At 36.4% G+C, this 19,782-nt stretch overlaps 1 protein-coding gene across 2 annotated transcripts in view; it reads left to right on the top strand.

Moving 5' to 3' along the window:
- The window catches only part of LOC100373911 (kinesin-like protein KIF28), a 43,280-nt gene extending 24,497 nt beyond the window's left edge, over positions 1 to 18,783 (top strand). For both annotated transcript variants that reach the window (XM_078007361.2, XM_085507973.1), the window contains 11 exons: positions 110 to 233; positions 981 to 1,247; positions 2,018 to 2,230; positions 4,011 to 4,057; positions 4,267 to 4,395; positions 5,546 to 5,680; positions 11,112 to 11,278; positions 12,001 to 12,110; positions 12,887 to 13,076; positions 13,497 to 13,681; positions 14,094 to 18,783. In XM_078007361.2, the coding sequence (XP_077863487.1) occupies positions 110 to 233; positions 981 to 1,247; positions 2,018 to 2,230; positions 4,011 to 4,057; positions 4,267 to 4,395; positions 5,546 to 5,680; positions 11,112 to 11,278; positions 12,001 to 12,110; positions 12,887 to 13,076; positions 13,497 to 13,681; positions 14,094 to 14,252 (1,726 nt within the window). In that variant the 3' untranslated portion in view covers positions 14,253 to 18,783. The remainder of the gene's footprint in view (positions 1 to 109; positions 234 to 980; positions 1,248 to 2,017; positions 2,231 to 4,010; positions 4,058 to 4,266; positions 4,396 to 5,545; positions 5,681 to 11,111; positions 11,279 to 12,000; positions 12,111 to 12,886; positions 13,077 to 13,496; positions 13,682 to 14,093) is intronic.
- Positions 18,784 to 19,782: the final 999 nt, after the last annotated feature.

Raw genomic sequence — 19,782 nt, 5'->3', positions numbered from 1 at the left:
AGTATTTTTTAGTACCGTTAACAGAAACAGTTCTGGTTCAGTTGAGTTGTGTAAAACACACTTAATACTTAGCGTATGTTCTAATTCTATCTCATTATACTTTGATCAGAATTCAAGGAAGCCATGTACTTGTATGTAACACTGGAACTAGTGTTACATTAGAACCAATAGATGTTGCTAAGACTATAGTTAATGGACTACATGTTGTACAACAAATCGAACTCAGACATCTGGTGAGTAGAAAAACAAAAACATTTATCAAAGGTGTCACAGAGGGCGCTAAACAATCTTACTCTCATATATGTTTCGTGACACACTTGTTTCTAAATGACTAAACATGCTGGTATATTTCAAATTGTTTTTATTTAATATAATATCAGAATAATTAAACCAAAAAAAGGCAGACTGAAGATGATCATGATGTGGTGTCAACTGAATGTTAAATCATCATAGGTTAATTAAGCTTTGTGATGCTACATGCTATATTACAATTTTGAAAAAATCAAACCAGTTCAATTTTGTGACAAGCTTATGTATTTTTCAAGATATTGAACAAAATTTGGCTGAAATAAAACATTTTTATACATAGAAATAAGTAAATAGAATGGGGACATTTATAATGCTGATAATGAGAACCAGATGTGGAGGGTCCAAAATGTGATGTTATTTTCATTAGGTATTATATTATAAATGCATTTTGCCGTCAACAAACTATTTTTCCCACAAAACATTTGATATTATATTATTCTATAAGAGACATTGAGATGAATGTAGTGTTAATTGAGGAACATGTATATTAATAATTGTTGTTATGTAATTACTTATAATCAAATTGTACCCACCTAAATTTCAGCATTGTGTCATTAAAGTGTTAGTGTGTATCCATCACCAATCATTATTCATTTATTAAACTAGATTCTCAATAAAGCAAGGTTGTATAGTTTATAATATCAAACAAATTTGTATTTTTTTTATTTTAGGATCGAATCAAGCTTGGATCTAACAGTATCTTCTTATATATTGGTTTCCCGCATGAAAGAAAAAACAAGGATGACATAAACAAATACGATTACGAATTCTTCCAGTCTGAGTTGGCAGAAGCTGAAGGATTTGGTAATGAACAATTTTTTCAGAAAGAAGACAAAGATGCAGGACCTGATCCAGCAGCTTTGCGAATTTATGATGACTTTATTAAAATATTACCAATGACTGCGGAAGTAAATGCCATCAGTGAAGAACTCGGCAAGGTATGCTTGGATTACATTTTATAAAATAAACCATTCAAAAATGATCAGTTGGCTTTGCTTGAATTTTGTTTGAGAAAGAATTTTTTGAATGTTTTTTTGGGAAAAATTGATTATAGGGTGTTTCCATACTTTTGGTACAAGATTAGTTCTGGTGTTTGTAGTTTTCTGCATAGGTTTTAACCTGTGGAACATGTGTGCACAGACATACATTAAAAAAACAAAACCATTCTATTCAATAAGACCCAGCAATACAAAGATTCTGGCGAATTTGTTTTCAAAAATTGATTGAATTCATTTTTTTTTGGCTTGCCTGTAATGAAGTGAAGGGAAAGCCATAGTAACATGTAGTGGCAAAATGTCTGACGACTTTGTGAATATAAGAAAGAGTCAGATCATTCAACTTAAATTAACAACATGGATATCTTCAACACTTTTTGTTTCTGTGTTGCTGTACATGTACATGATGCACCCTCTAATTTTCAAATGCTTTTAAATTCCATCAAATTGTTTCTTTAAAGATTCCTTTTTTTCTCTTTTTACATTCTAATTAGGTAATTACTATCAAACTTCTATATGGTTAATCTGTATGCATGGATGGCCTTTCAACTATACTATGATCTTTTTACCATATGCAGTGATCTTTCCTACCCTTTGTAGTCCATCTCTCCACCCTATTCTGTGATCTGCCTCCATTTATATATACAGGGCAAGCTGAGATCACAAATCAATGCAACAGATTCAACTATATATAATATTTTTGAATTTTACAGAAACTAGTGTTTGAACCTTATATTAAAAACTTAGCTTCGCATGATGCACTTGGGCGTGATAAAGCCAAAGAAGTAGAAGTAAGAATTGTGGATAAGGAAAATAATCATGTGTGGGTCTGGTCTAAACCCAAATTTATTAACAGAAAGTTTATTATTGAAGAACTTTACCAAAATTATGTGGAAAATGAGATTGATATCTCGGAAATAGACGAGGTGAGTTACTGCAAAGTTGTGTACCCTGTGAAATAGATGAGGTGAGTTACTGCAAAGTTGTGTACCCTGTGAAATAGATGAGGTGGGTTACTGCAAAGTTGTGTACCCTGTGAAATAGATGAGGTGAGTTATTTCAAAGTTGTATACCTTGTGAAAAATATGAGGCGAGTTATTGCAAAGTTGTTGTGTACCCTGTGAAATAGATGAGATGAGTTATTGCAAAGTTGTTCTGTACCCGGTAAAAAAGATGAGGTGAGTTATTTCAAAGTTGTATACCTTGTGAAATAGATGAGGTGAGTTATTGCAAAGTTGTGTACCCTGCGAAATAGATGAGGTGAGTTATTGCAAAGTTGTGTACCCTGCGAAATAGATGAGGTGAGTTATTGCAAAGTTGTATACCTTGTGATATAGATGAGGTGAGTTATTGCAAAGTTGTGTACCCTGTGAAATAGATGAGGTGAGTTATTGCAAAGTTGTGTACCCTGTGAAATACATGAGTTGAGTTATTGCAAAGTTGTGTACCCTGTGAAATAGATGAGGTGAGTTATTGCAAAGTTGTTGTGTACCTTGTGAAATAGATGAGGTGAGTTATTGCAAAGTTGTGTACCCTGTGAAATAGATTAGGTGAGTTATTGCAAAGTTGTGTACCCTGTGAAATAGATGAGGTGAGTTATTGCAAAGTTGTGTACCCTGTGAAATAGATGAGGTGAGTTATTGCAAAGTTGTGTATCCTGTGAAATAGATGAAGTGAGTTACTGCCATAGCTTATACCATATAGTGTCTATCCTTGAACTGTACCCTGACTCCGAGGTATATAAATGTACGGGTGAAAAGTACTGGTTGCACTTTTCAGAAAATAGCGAGTACGGGTGATATTTGAAGCAAGTACAGGTGATATTTGTAGCGAGTACGGGTGATAGTTGTAGCGAGTATGGGTGGTATTCGTAGCGAGTACATGGAGGTAATTTAGCGAGTACGAGTGATAAAATGTAGCGAGTAGGGGTGGGGGTATTGCGGGGTAAAATGTACGGAATTTATACAACAATTTTTACTTTCCTACGTCATAGGTGTCAAATTGCGTGAATATATAATTAATTAAACATGGCTGCTTCACGTCTCCATTTAGTTTTTGTAAGATGGAACTAGTTTCGGTTCATTAGATTGAACTAGTTTCAGTTCGTACCACTGCTATTTTCTTTCTCAATTGAGTGTTTTGCTGTACCCGTAATTGTTGTATAAATCCCGTACATTTTACCCCGCAATACCCTCACCCCGTACTCGCTATATTTTACCACCACCCTCCATACTGGCTACATTTTATCACTCGCTCTTGCTAAATTACCTCCATGTACTGCTAAATTACTACCCGTACTCGCTACAACTATCACCCGTACTCGCTACAAATGTAACCCGTACTTGCTACAAATATCACCCGTACTCGCTACAAATATCAACCGTACTCGCAATTTTCTGAAAAATATGACCCGTACTTTTCACCCGTACTTGGCTCATTTTGGTACATTTATATATATGTGACTCCTGTGTTTTTCCACCCTGGAGTGAATGAGTACCGTATCCAATGTGGGATATGTAAATCATGAACGCTCTATGTTAGCTAGACTGTCAACAGTCTATATGGTAGTCAGAGTATGGGTGTAAAGCAAACATTTTTAGTAGAAAGACCATATTCTGGGATCATGTGTTGTTATTGTCATCTCACGTGTGAAGTTTGTTTGTTACAATAGTGCTGATAAATATATAATATTTATTAACTTTCCAGGAACATGACCCTTTCTGGGATCCTTTGGAGCCTGTCTTTCTAGGAAGGTAAAGATTATACAAAATGTATTTAATAAAAATGAAATTACTTTCATAAAACATGTTATCATTTAGAAGTGTTATAACATGCCCCAGACACTGTGTCCTGACAATTTATACTAGTGAATAAAATAAACTAAACTGAAAGGCTGTTGCATTTCTATTGATATTCATCATGTCTGAGTCACTATTATTATTATGTTGTATTTTTCTTTCAGTGCTCATATATGGTTGCAAAGCTTGGCTTATCTCATGGGAGTTGATGATCAAATTGAAATTCACAACTATAAAGGAGAAGAAGAAGGAATTGTACAGTGTAGTCTAAAACCTTGTGATAATAAGAAAAAGTAAGTCAATATTAACCCTGTGAATGAAATAGTAGGTATGGTGGCCCACATGTTCTAGTATAACTCTTATCATTGTCAAATTAGATATTAGATTTTAGAGACATGTAGTTTTAGTTGTACTGGAAGATACAAACCTTGTTGACTGCTGATCATTGTATATCACACAAATAATTAACGTCAATCATGATGCCAAAAGTCAGGTGTGGGTATTACCATGATGCATAATGCTTACTGAAAAATAATTTAGTTTTTCATTAAAAAAATATAAATTCTATGGTTTATATGTAATGACGCAGCATTGAATACAAATTAAAAGCTACCAATAAAAATAAATGTTGGCTTCTGTATCTACTCTCTAAAAATGATAGAAGTGTTATTTGATTTAAAGATGAATATTAGTGTGATTTTGGCTTGCTAAAATCGATTTTGTAAAACGCCCTGAGCTTGGAGCCTAATCCGGATTCTGGCCGTCTTGCCTTCAGCCTATCACAGCTCGTTTATTTTGACCTATCACAGCATTGTTTACCTATCACAATTTTGTTTTGTGCGAACCAATCAATGTGTTTTTGCACACATCCCGTGGCGTCCCTTGCTAATTGCTTTCTTTTGCGTGCCTTTGTCTTTATAGTCATTCATGTATTTAGCCAAGCTTTAGTGAGCATTGTTTTGTTTTCAATCAATTTCTTTTCCCACCACCGCCCCATTTCTTTCTCCCTTTTTCATTTTATTTTAGCTCTGCTTCTTCTGCACACTACACTGGGCTCATGAACTCCATACTGCCCCCCATTTCAGGGCTCAGCGGCCATCTTCTTGGTACCTCCCATCTATCTTGGTTTCACAGCAGGATCTCCTTGCGGGTGGGTCATGGCCTTGACCTCTGTAGTGTGACTGAAGGAGCCCCTTCCCAATTTTGTAGTTAGATTTTATATGGTAGTTATTTTATTATATTGTGTTTTGTGCTTCTGTATTTGATTAAGACTTGTATTTTACCATTGTCGTTTTTTTTATTATATGCAAACTGTTCTTCTTACAAGCGTGTAGTGTGTTACAAATAATAAAATAAAGTGAAAAATAAAATGTTATACTATATTTAATGGTTGATAAAAATGTTTTTTTGCATGAAAGTATATTACCATTGGTTATATTTCAGTCTCCTTGGTGACGATGCCATGGTACTGGATCCCACTGATCTATTAAATACAAGACTGGATTTTATGATGTGTTTGTCTCATTGTCTTGGTGTTAAATGGGTGAAAAATGAAAATACAAGAGGTACATTTTGCAAGTAAGTCTGTATATCATCACATGTATGAACAAAAATAATCAAGGCAAGAATGCTAACATACCACATTGGGTATCATTAATTTATTTAACATAGTCTGCACGTGAATGATTCTAACCACTTTCACCGCTTTGTGGCAGCCTGGTTTTACCAGGTGGCAGAGATGTTGTGGCATATCTCAAATTGTAGCCTGAGTTTACCAGGTTCCTATGATAGAGATGTTGTGGCATATCTCAAATTGTAGCCTGGTTTTACCAGGTTCCTGTGATAGAGATGTTGTGGCATATCTCAAATTGTAGCCTGGTTTTACCAGGTTCCTATGGCAGAGATGTTGTGGCATATCTCAATTTGTAGCCTGGTTTTACCAGGTTCCTATGATAGAGATGTTGTGGCATATCTCAAATTGTAGCCTGGTTTTACCAGGTTCCTATGGCAGAGATGTTGTGGCATATCTCAAATTGTAGCCTGGTTTTATCAGGTTCCTATGATAGAGATGTTGTGGAATATCTCAAATTGTAGCCTGGTTTTACCAGGTTCCTATAGCAGAGATGTTGTGGCATATCTCAAATTGTAGCCTGGTTTTACCAGGTTCCTATGGCAGAGATGTTGTGGCATATCTCAATTTGTAGCCTGGTTTTACCAGGTTCCTATGATAGAGATGTTGTGGCATATCTCAAATTGTAGCCTGGTTTTACCAGGTTCCTATGGCAGAGATGTTGTGGCATATCTCAAATTGTAGCCTGGTTTTATCAGGTTCCTATGATAGAGATGTTGTGGAATATCTCAAATTGTAGCCTGGTTTTACCAGGTTCCTATGATAGAGATGTTGTGGCATATCTCAAATTGTAGCCTGGTTTTACCAGGTTCCTATGGCAGAGATGTTGTGGCATATCTCAAATTGTAGCCTGGTTTTACCAGGTTCCTATGATAGAGATTTTGTGGCATATCTCAAATTGTAGCCTCGTTTTACCAGGTTCCTATGGCAGAGATGTTGTGGAATATCTCAAATTGTAGCCTGGTTTTACCAGGTTCCTATGATAGAGATGTTGTGGCATATCTCAAATTGTAGCCTGGTTTTACCAGGTTCCTATGGCAGAGATGTTGTGGCATATCTCAAATTGTAGCCTGGTTTTACCAGGTTCCTATGATAGAGATGTTGTGGCATATCTCAAATTGTAGCTTGGTTTTACCATGTTCCTATGGCAGAGATGTTGTGGCATATCTCAAATTGTAGCCTGGTTTTACCAGGTTCCTATGGCAGAGATGTTGTGGCATATCTCAAATTGTAGCCTGGTTTTACCAGGTTCCTATGATAGAGATGTTGTGGTATCGTTAATTTATTTAACATAGTCTGCACGTGAATGATTCTAACCACTTTCACCGCTTTGTGGCAGCCTGGTTTTACCAGGTTCCTATGATAGAGATGTTGTGGCATATCTCAAATTGTAGCTTGGTTTTACCATGTTCCTATGGCAGAGATGTTGTGGCATATCTCAAATTGTAGCCTGGTTTTACCAGGTGGCAGAGATGTTGTGGCATATCTCAAATTGTAGCCTGAGTTTACCAGGTTCCTATGATAGAGATGTTGTGGCATATCTCAAATTGTAGCCTGGTTTTACCAGGTTCCTATGATAGAGATGTTGTGGCATATCTCAAATTGTAGCCTGGTTTTACCAGGTTCCTATGATAGAGATGTTGTGGCATATCTCAAATTGTAGCCTGGTTTTACCAGGTTCCTATGGCAGAGATGTTGTGGCATATCTCAAATTGTAGCCTGGTTTTACCAGGTTCCTATGATAGAGATGTTGTGGCATATCTCAAATTGTAGCCTGGTTTTACCAGGTTCCTATGGCAGAGATGTTGAGGCATATCTCAAATTGTAGCCTGGATTTACCAGGTTCCTATGATAGAGATGTTGTGGCATATCTCAAATTGTAGCTTGGTTTTACCATGTTCCTATGATAGAGATGTTGTGGCATATCTCAAATTGTAGCCTCGTTTTACCAGGTTCCTATGGCAGAGATGTTGTGGCATATCTCAAATTGTAGCCTCGTTTTACCAGGTTCCTATGGCAGAGATGTTGTGGCATATCTCAAATTGTAGCCTGGTTTTACCAGGTTCCTATGGCAGAGATGTTGTGGCATATCTCAAATTGTAGCCTGGTTTTACCAGGTTCCTATGGCAGAGATGTTGTGGCATATCTCAAATTGTTGCCTGGTTTTACCAGGTTCCTATGGCAGAGATGTTGTGGCATATCTCAAATTGTAGCCTGATTTTACCATGTTCCTATGGCAGAGATGTTGTGGCATATCTCAAATTGTAGCCTGGTTTTACCAGGTTCCTATGATAGAGATGTTGTGGCATATCTCAAATTGTAGCTTGGTTTTACCATGTTCCTATGGCAGAGATGTTGTGGCATATCTCAAATTGTAGCCTCGTTTTACCAGGTTCCTCTGGCAAAGATGTTGTGGCATATCTCAAATTGTAGCCTCGTTTTACCAGGTTCCTATGGCAGAGATGTTGTGGAATATCTCAAATTGTAGCCTGGTTTTACCAGGTTCCTATGATAGAGATGTTGTGGCATATCTCAAATTGTAGCCTGGTTTTACCAGGTTCCTATGGCAGAGATGTTGTGGCATATCTCAAATTGTAGTCTGGTTTTACCAGGTTCCTATGATAGAGATGTTGTGGCATATCTCAAATTGTAGCCTGGTTTTACCAGGTTCCTATGATAGAGATGTTGTGGCATATCTCAAATTGTAGCCTGGTTTTACCAGGTTCCTATGGCGGAGATGATGTGGCATATCTCAAATTGTAGCCTGGTTTTACCAGGTTCCTATGGCAGAGATGTTGTGGCATATCTCAAATTGTAGCCTGATTTTACCAGGTTCCTATGGCAGAGATGTTGTGGAATATCTCAAATTGTAGCCTGGTTTTACCAAGTTCCTATGATTGAGATGTTGTGGCATATCTAAAATTGTAGCCTGGTTTTACCAGGTTCCTATGATAGCGATGTTGTGGCATATCTCAAATTGTAGCTTGGTTTTACCAGGTTCCTATGGCAGAGATGTTGTGGCATATCTCAAATTGTAGCCTGGTTTTACCAGGTTCCTATGGCAGAGATGTTGTGGCATATCTCAAATTGTAGCCTGGTTTTACCAGGTTCCTATGGCAGAGATGTTGTGGCATATCTCAAATTGTAGCCTGGTTTTACCAGGTTCCTATGGCAGAGATGTTGTGGCATATCTAAAATTGTAGCCTGGTTTTACCAGGTTACAATGATAGAGATGATGTGGCATATCTCAAATTGTAGCCTGGTTTTACCAGGTTCCTATGGCAGAGGTGTTGTGGCATATCTCAAATTGTAGCCTGGTTTTACCAGGTTCCTATGGCAGAGATGTTGTGGCATATCTCAAATTGTAGCCTGGTTTTACCAGGTTCCTATGGCAGAGATGTTGTGGCATATCTCAAATTGTAGCCTGATTTTACCAGGTTCCAATGACAGAGATGTTGTGGCATATCTCAAATTGTAGCCTGGTTTTACCAGGTTCCTATGGCAGAGATGTTGTGGCATATCTCAAATTGTTGCCTGGTTTTACCAGGTTCCTATGGCAGAGATGTTGTGGCATATCTCAAATTGTAGCCTGGTTTTACCAGGTTCCTATGGCAGAGATGTTGTGGCATATCTCAAATTGTAGCCTGGTTTTACCAGGTTCCTATGGCAGAGATGTTGTGGCATATCTCAAATTGTAGCCTGATTTTACCAGGTTCCAATGACAGAGATGTTGTGGCATATCTCAAATTGTAGCCTGGTTTTACCAGGTTCCTATGGCAGAGATGTTGTGGCATATCTCAAATTGTTGCCTGGTTTTACCAGGTTCCTATGGCAGAGATGTTGTGGCATATCTCAAATTGTAGCCTGATTTTACCAGGTTCCTATGGCAGAGATGTTGTGGAATATCTCAAATTGTAGCCTGGTTTTACCAGGTTCCTATGATAGAGATGTTGTGGCATATCTCAAATTGTAGCCTGGTTTTACCAGGTTCCTATGATAGAGATGTTGTGGCATATCTCAAATTGTAGCCTGGTTTTACCAGGTTCCTATGGCAGAGATGTTGTGGCATATCTCAAATTGTAGCCTGATTTTACCAGGTTCCAATGACAGATGTTGTGGCATATCTCAAATTGTAGCCTGGTTTTACCAGGTTCCTATGGCAGAGATGTTGTGGCATATCTCAAATTGTAGCCTGGTTTTACCAGGTTCCTATGACAGAGATGTTGTGGCATATCTCAAATTGTAGCCTGATTTTACCAGGTTCCTATGGCAGAGATGTTGTGGAATATCTCAAATTGTAGCCTGGTTTTACCAGGTTCCTATGATAGAGATGTTGTGGCATATCTCAAATTGTAGCCTGGTTTTACCAGGTTCCTATGATAGAGATGTTGTGGCATATCTCAATTTGTAGCCTGGTTTTACCAGGTTCCTATGATAGAGATGTTGTGGCATATCTCAAATTGTAGCTTGGTTTTACCAGGTTCCTATGGCAGAGATGTTGTGGCATATCTCAAATTGTAGCCTGGTTTTACCAGGTTCCTATGTCAGAGATGTTGTGGCATATCTCAAATTGTAGCCTGGTTTCACCAGGTTCCTATGGCAGAGATGTTGTGGCATATCTCAAAATGTAGTCTGATTTTACCAGGTTCATATGGCATATCTCAAATTGTAAAACAATCATACATGTACTTTTGCTTGTCCTAAGTTATTTAAAATTTCTGTGTTCTAAAAAGAGTCAAAAAATGAAATTTAACATTGTGTTCCATAGAATTGTTTTAAAAAAGCGTTTTTTTTTAAAAAAATATTGGGACAAGTTTCTCAAAATATGTCACTGTAACACACAAAAGAATGCTATTTCATAGTGTCATCTAGACTTGCTTGCAGACTGTTGCGATTCCGATGAAAAATTCTTAAAAAAAAATATAAATTGTGTAAATGAGCAGTGAACGCGGAAGTCATGTGACCACGAAAATCCCAACAGTCTTGCTATCAGTGTAAATGCCCTCACATTACCAGCCAGATTCGGGCTTGTAATGATTGACATGTCTAATATGTTTCAACCAATCAGAAGACAGACTAATTAACATATCAACTGAGACCACGGAAACCATGATTCGTGTTATGATCCGTGGCTCGGCTGCTCCCCCCACCGTATGACGTATATGCAAATTTACAAGGGTCAAACCCTGGTACAAGCCATGTTTGTTTTTATTATTAGAGAACGCTTATGCGCATAATCATTCCATATTCGGAATTCCTATTTCCTAATATGGTAAGATGAAAATACCCCGTAAAATACCGCAAAATTATGGCACGCTTCAACTTTTATGGCATTATGGTGACAGATGTATAATAGTAATAAATTATTACTTTTTGTAGGTTTGAATTTTATAACTGTGAAGAGGAGTTTGAAACTAAAACAGTGTGGACTACACGCAATCCTGACTATGCCTTCAGGAAACAGTTTACTATCCAGCCAGTAGACATGGAATTCTTGACATATTTACAAACACATGCATTAGTTGTGCAGTTATGGGGAACACAGGGTGAGTACATTGTTTTTATGGGGAACACAGGGTGCGTACATTGTTTTTATGGGAACACAGGGTGAGTACATTGTTTTTATGAGGAACACAGGGTGAGTACATTGTTTTTATGGGGAACACAGGGTGAGTACATTGTTTTTATGATGAACACAGGGTGAGTACATTGTTTTTATGGGGGACACAGAGTGAGTACATTGTTTTTATGGGGGACACAGGGTGAGTACATTGTTTTTATGGGGGACACAGGGTGAGTACATTGTTTTTATGGGGGACACAGGGTGAGTACATTATTTGCATATTCTTCCAAAATTGTTAATCAAGACCAGAAGTCAATCAGAAATTAGTTCCATTTGGTGAAAATTTAACAAAGAAATTGTAAAAAAAATAAAAATTGTGAAATGTTAGCGGTGTGTACATGTCTTGGTTCTCATTGCCTTTTCACTCCTTCCTTTGTCTTTTGCATGTTTGTGCCTACTTGTTTTTTCATGTTCATATCTAATTATATAATAAATTTGAGTTTGTTAAGAAGTGATGGAAGTAATACTCTATAAATCATTCTATCCCTATTGTGGATCAAAATCTAAAAGCAATTCAAAATCTGATTTTGAAACTGTTTAATTTTCACTTTAAGGAATCTAAGGTCTCCAGTTCACCTGACTCATAACATTTTTTCTTTTGTGAAATAGTTAACCTTAATTAATTTCTCAAATTAATCACATCAGGAGGGACTGTTAGTAATCGCAAATTGTCGACAGTAAGTCTTACTGAGAACATGTTACGTGACAGATCTGGATCCTGGATGGCACATGATAACCAGGGATTAGAATTACTGGTAAGTAAAACTGACCTGCATTAAACTCAAAGTTTGCATCTTATATTGACTTGCAGAGTGATTGTGTACAATAAATGTATATTGAATGAATAAACCATTATATTATACCAACATCATTACAAATGTAATTCAGAAAGATGGAAATATCTTTAAAACATCACAAGCTTTGTACAAATGTGACACACACCTGAAATGCTATTTGAAACCATGGTGAAATATAAATGTGCCTTGGAGCTGGCATACAGCGATTATAGATACATTGAGCGGTGGAGCAAATATTACACCCTATTTTGGCTTTCAAAAGGTTTATTCATGGACAAGCTGTTTCTTACTAGTGCCAATGTTGATATTTGTAAAATCGTCTCAGTTGATATTATTGCCACGATTGCATTTTGACAGTCTGCAAAACTTTAGGTTCATGAGCGAGCCACTGCAGACAACAATAATTTTGTTGGTGTTGTTTGCATATTTCTGAAAAAATATTTTACATTTTGAACAAGGGTCACATTTTTATGTACTGGGACAAGATTTATCCCTACTGTCTGCTATTCACATTTGGGAGCCTACTTCTAAACATGAAAAACTGTGGTGTACGGTAGTACTCATAATTAAAAATACATTCTCAACCAATCAGAATGATGTATTCAGGCAATTGAAATATTCAAACAAAGCATTAAACAAGGTGTTTATATCTAGTTCTGAAATTTTTGCCCTAAGAAAATTATTGAGCTGTATTTGTCATCATGAAATAACCCCTGTGACAATTTATCTCTTAGCTTAGCAAAGAAAAGGAAATCTCGGCATTAAAGAAGAAGCTCAGACAGCAAGAAGATGACGGACTCATTTTGAAAGATGCTTATGATTCTGCAAGGAAAGAAGTATTTTCCTTGAAACAAAAATTAGAAATATTGAGAACTGCTAAGGGAGCCAAATCAGCTTTGAAGAACAAGTCATCTGCCGTCAATGGTAATCCATAATTCTTATGTGTATAGTGTAAACAGCGCCACCAAGTGTCAAGATAATCACAATTTGATACTGGATTTAAAATTATTGTAATGAACTTGTATCATTATTTTTGGGGAAATAAGACCACCTTGTGAAAAAATTGGATGTCACATTATTTTAGTCAGATTTGCATATTATCCAGTTATGCTATATACATAAAGATTTCACTCAACTGTACCTGCCAATGCTAGACCAAATCATGGCATAATGTTTTATTCATTCATGCAATTGAGGAAAAAAAACTTATTATTTATACTACCATGAATTAATATAATTATTGAGCATTTACAAAGCAGGATAATAATTGCTATATATGTAGCGGTATCTTAAATCGACCATGACAGAAAATACTTATTACCACATAGCTCAATTATTGCACAGGTTCTAATGGTCATGTGACAGTAAATGTTATGAATGGTCATGTGACACCTACACCTCAGTCAATTGACCGTCCAGCATCCGCTGCCTCCATTGATGCAGAAATAGCAAGAGCACTGAAAGTATTTTTTAAAGATATCAAAGGTGTACAGCAAGAGTTAAAAGAACTCCGAACTGACAGTGAAAAGGTAGGTTGTTCAGAATATTTAGATTAATAGATACTGCTGGCATATTAACTCCCGATATAACTTGATATGTTTTATCTCCAGAGCAGTGTTTGTAAAAGTTCTTTGATTAAACTAGAGGGGGAAAATCATAGTACTTTTTGTTTCAAGCTGGTTGATACAAGTAACGCATGATTTACATACTGTTCACCATTCTAGTTTTATTTCACTTACAGTATTAAAACTGACATTGTCACGATATGTGCTATTGGAGATGAGATGATTTTGTTTTAAAATTACTAATATTTCACATGGAGCCAATGTTCATATAGCTTTCTTATTTCACATGATACTTTTGAAGGAAAAAATAATAAATACAATTGTTTTGTCATTTGTGCAAGATGACAATGTCACTAATTTTTGGTCAACTTTACAGATAAGCGATGACCCAGCAGATATGCTGAAGAGGTCTTTACTGCAACAACATCAAACAGTATGTAACATAGAAGATGACTTGTCGGCTTGCGTTTCATCTTTAAAGACTAACGTCACTACAGCAATACGCAACATGAAGAAACAATCTGCCATGATTTAATAATTTGTTGTACTTCATGCGATCTTGAAATTAATTATTTCAAAATTTAAAATAAGATTATGACTGTTAGATTTGGCAGCAATCATATGCCTTTGTAACTAGCAGAGTCAACACAATGGGAAATGTACCCGTTACTGATGAAAAGAACAAGAAATAATCAGTCATAATTCAGTGAACTCAAAACAACAAACCTAAATATACAGGACTTTTATTAGTTATTAAAGTGTAACTGAATTGGACCAATTGACTTTTTTGTGTGCAAAATTTATTTATAAACAACATTATGAAAAAAAATCAAGTGAAAAGGGTATATAAATTGGGTAAACAGTCAATGATATTCCAAAACCGGACCACGCCCCCTCTCTGAGTTTTTTCGGCATTACGAGTGTTGCCGAAATGGTGCCACCAACGGGACCATAAAGCAGGAGATTGCTAGCAGACAAGATTGTTTACCATTTTCCATACGCAAGCGTTTAGTAAACCAGCATACAGTACAGTTCTCGCGAAAGCTTTGGCTTTTGTGGCATCATTGTCATCTACGCACGGCTTCATTGTCGCTTCAGCATCGCGTCATTGAAAATTGAAGCTGTGTTCGCCTCGCTTATTTTGTGGCATCATCGTGGCCTCAGCTTCGCAGTCTCATGGCATCAACTTCAAAGTATTGTGACATGAGTAAAATGACATTTTACTAAAAAGATATCTTGTTGAATTATTTTAGTGTTGCGAGTATTGGGCACCAAAAACTTTGTGAAGTACATTACAACTGGCAAGGTGACGAGTGTCGTAATGACTGCAAGGAAAATTGTGATAAATTTAAATCACACGATGAAATCGTCGTTCGGATACTACAAAATTTGCTATATACGAAATGAAACTGTTCTTGTTATAAAATTACCTTTTTTTTGCTCATTTTATTTCCTGGTAAGAGAACCGATCCCATGGCCGGACTACTAATACATGCACAACACACGTACGCCACCTGGTGCGTCGGCATTGTCGCCAGTCATCTTGATACAAAGTTCCAAAACAAGTGCGTACATTTCCAACTATGATTGGATGGTTGTGATGGCGTCGGTCTGGTAAAATTTGACATCCAATTTTCAAAATTAAGTCACGATCAGTGACCTGAGCTCGATCTATACATACTTTAAAAGTATTCTCACAAAAAATATTTTCAAATAAAAACCACATGCCCTGTAAAAAATCGAATAGCGCTTGACATGCAGAAATAATTTATTGGTCTTTCAGGAAAAAGCGTGTCCATTTAGTTGTAGCCATAAATATTTGGTGACCAGCCAATGAACAGTTTGAAAATCATGATTCACACGGAAGTCCTTCGATACTGAAAATCGTCGACCTTAGTCTGGTTTACCTTATTTCCCAACTTGCAAAACTGATTTGTATCTCAGCCCTGTTTTTTTTCTTTTTTTTGAACTGAGGTCAAATCCCATTCGTTTGTCAAAATATGCCGATGTTTTTCAGTGAATAATTGTGAAGCCTGTCACAGCACAAACAAACTATGCGAATCGACGCAGGAGATTGGATGGTACGACGACCCTTAAATTAGCGTCAAATATGCTTTGTTACAACATCATTGATTGGCTGATGGTCACCTGATCGGGGCACGACCTGGGTTACAGAACCATATTTGACCGTATTATCAACAGAACTTTGCGAGAGAACCACACCCACATTTTCATCCATTTTGAGCACGGAAGTTGCCAACAAATGTCTAAAAACTCATGAATTTTATAGATTCGATTAAAATAAAACTAGCGATTGGTAAGACTGGTAAATAATATATCCCCCGATGCTCTTCGATTTTTTTGTTATTTCAAGGTGAGAAATGGATAGTTGAAATTCCATCGATTTCAAGGCGACTGTTCCACCGCGATAACTCTACGCACTGTTGTAGTTTCGCGAGGTAAAAAAAATATATAATAAATAGTACTTGTTCATTATTTGGTTTTACAGCTCGCAAACTATGGGACATGATCCCGGTGAATTGCTATAAATAAATGATTGTGTTGAATGACGGACGTCGGGACCGTTTGGAGAAACCAACAGGGATCGATATTCCAAACAAATTATTGGGACACGGTCGATGGACCTTTCAAACAAATGAAATTATTAACGAAAGACGAGATTTTTCTAGGTATTTACGAACAAATATATACCAAATATATGCAAAATTGGCAAATACACAAAGAAGTGTAATATTAGGTTTTATTTTAGCCTTTATTTAATATTTTCTTTCACTCAGTCCATGCGTGGGAGTTCTATTTAGCTTCATGGTTCTTCGACTCGTCTTCTCCTTGGGGGAAAGCAACAATAATTCGAATTTACGACATCAGTGGACCAAAGCCGTCAACACCAGGAAATATTGGGATGGACCTTCTCCTTATAACGTTATCTGCAGTGCCAATTTTACGTCTGAATCATTTATCAGTACAATTTCATTTGTTTCGATCTTGCAGTTGTAGGTATTTGTCCTACCGGAAATAGAACACGCGATCTATTGGACGCACAAAAATTTACATTTTAGAGTGCAAATTTTCTAACATTACTGATACATTGTTTAGATGGAGTTTAATAAAAATAACGTTAAGATTTTCGGTCACGATGTTCAAACTCTGTGCCTGTCCCTGAACCGGGTGCCTGAATCGTCATGGTCATTTTGAGGAGGTACACGGTCACCCACATTTTCTCTCCGGTTCACCCCTGTATGGGCCACTTTGTCAATGACACTCTAAAACAAAATCGTGACATCTCTCGTTGTCATCATATTTCTCGATCTCACAACTCTCGTCAGACGATGATAAGATAGATTCCGTGTCGCTTTCCGAGCACTGCATGCGTATAGCGGCCATTGTGAAACGATGACAAGTCCCCCCCCCCCCCCCCCCGTGACATCACAAATCACCCTTGTATGCTAATTAGGTTCTCTTGCTGAAGCCTCGTTCTGAGTCGCCCAAGAAATTGGACGTGGATGTTTCCTTATCCAGAACATTATTATTGATCGTTTATTTATGTACATTTTTCACTTGATTTTTTTTCATGTTGTTTATAAATAAATTTTGCACACAAAAAAAGTCAATTGTCCCAATTCAGTTACACTTTAAGTAGTATGACCATTTGATATGAGTGAAGGATTTTAATTTGAAATGAGAATTCATATAGGATGTCAAATGTATTAATTCCCACAACGTATATTGGGTGTGAATTCTTAATTTTCACTGTATCTGTAACTTGCACACATATTCACACTTGTTTGTTACTATAGTTACAAATCATATTACTGATACAAGTCAACCCATCGTCCGAATCGCTTGGTTTGTTGGTGCCGACTCCACCAACCCGTGCAGGATCAGCCTGGGTAAAAGAGTATTTTATGTTGAACAAATGGCTAAATTTGATTGGATGTGTCTGTTTGAAAGGCGCCTTATAACGCTGTGTAAAATTAGCTGAACAGTGCACCATTTAAAAAATGGTTTTACCTAACCAGTTCTAATAAATCAGTCAGCAATTTAGCTGGCAATGTTGTCAAAAGACTCAATCCGTCCCAGTAACATTGGGTCTCAAAATATATTCCAGATTTATTTTATAAAAGCATAATTTTTCTTCTGCTTAGATTCTGTATACTGTACATTTACATTAAGCATTCAGTATATATTTAATGAATCAAAATATTTTCTATGGCAATGTGCAATGGGGATAATTTTAATATGGTAAGTCTTCCAATAAACACAAATATGCATCACTGTGCCTTTGTAATTAGCAACTCATTGAACGGCAAAGTCAACTACTTTAACATTTCACAAAATTAGAGATGACGTCAAAAGATCGATGTCTGATAAACTTATTTGCTTTAGTTTGGGGTGACCTCAAAAAGTTTCCATCCTACAAAAACGCTTTTATTTTTTAATGAAGTCAAAAAATCTTGGAGTATTTGTAGTTCGTTTTTTTCTTTTATCCAATCATGGACACAAATAACAGAAAATGAAAAAACACAAATCTGAGATGAGAAAATGGTTTGGTCAGTGTAAATATGTGTCAAATGAGGTCAATTCCAGGGCATGGACCTTAGAGCACCCACGCGACAACAACTGCTATGCCATACTACTGTCAGATTATCAATTTGTATTTAATAGTGAATGTAGTCTGGCGTCATTATCAATATTTATCAATTAAGTTTGAGTGGGGGTGGGGGAAAAAACTAAAGGAATTAAGTTTTTTTATCCTACATTGAACTTTTTGATGTTGTCCCTAAAGCCACCGAATTATCAATTCTGTCCTTAATTTACAATAAGCTTATAAAAACAGTATTCATAAGGTAACATTATGCCGTTCACGTGTTAATGACATACAATGTATTAAGAATTCTTCAACTATATTGGTGTGAATTACATTTTTTAGTTGACTAAAGTTTATAATGAATCTGTAATCTATTTCACCATGACATGTCTTCAACTTAAATTTGATTTTATACCAATATAAATATGATATATGGAATAAACTTTGCTGTGATGAACAGGTTGTGTTATTTATTGGACATGCATTGACAAATTTTTTTCAAACTTAGTACAATAAATGTCATACTTGTGCTTGTCCATTTATGGTCAACTAGCGGTCATTTTGGACATAAAATTATGCCTGAATATTTGAATACGCCCGAGTCTTCGAATTATAATAACAGAGTTGTTGGAAGTGCTCGTTGATGAAACAAGATTACCGGTGACCAGATTCAAGATAGACGCTAGATAGATGGTCATTTTTTGTCCTAGTATTGTCATGGCCATTAACAAAAGAGTTGGAATATAATATTTGCATGACTATAGACGTTTGTAAATTCCAGAAGTAATTAGTTTTAAAACAGAAATATTAACATGATCTGAGAATAAACTACACTTAACTTTACGATAATGCTATGGGCAACATAAAATCAACAGATTTGATTGGTCCAGATTCAGCTGCACACACTTCTATGCTGAGAGTAATGAAGGGTGTGAATTATTGAACAGTTATGATTTGCCGATAAAGGTGTAGCTCTGATGGGTTACAAACCATCTACCATGAAAGTTAGAAGCAGCATTTTAGTACTGTTCAAAAGTGTGAAATGAAAATGGTCACAGGTCCAACTGAAATTACTCCGTAGTTGACCCTTTTTAAATCGCAACTTGAAACAAAATTAATGCATTTCAATGTGTGTGAGATGATGTATAATGTAGTTGTAAAGTTTGATTGCAATCACTTCAGGCATGGCAGATTGTCTTAATAACAGCATTCATGAAAACAAAACTGCAACCCGTCAACTATTTTGAATTAACCCAAGGCATGTCCAAGATACAGGTGGACGAACAGAAGGCGACTAAACTGGGACTAAAAAGTATCAAAATAAGTTGTATTTTAATGATTCAGTATACAACACATGTATTTGTGCTTCTATTGGAGATGCATTCAAATAAGATGTGTTTATGTGGCATATATTCTTTATCATCATGATGTACATGCAAATATCAGTCAAAATTAT

The sequence above is a fragment of the Saccoglossus kowalevskii genome, chromosome 2 (assembly GCF_978046115.1).
Source record: "Saccoglossus kowalevskii chromosome 2, keSacKowa6.1, whole genome shotgun sequence".
Taxonomy (NCBI): domain Eukaryota; kingdom Metazoa; phylum Hemichordata; class Enteropneusta; family Harrimaniidae; genus Saccoglossus; species Saccoglossus kowalevskii.
Note: the sequence above shows the minus strand (reverse complement) of the source record. Positions and strands in the feature narration are given on the sequence as shown.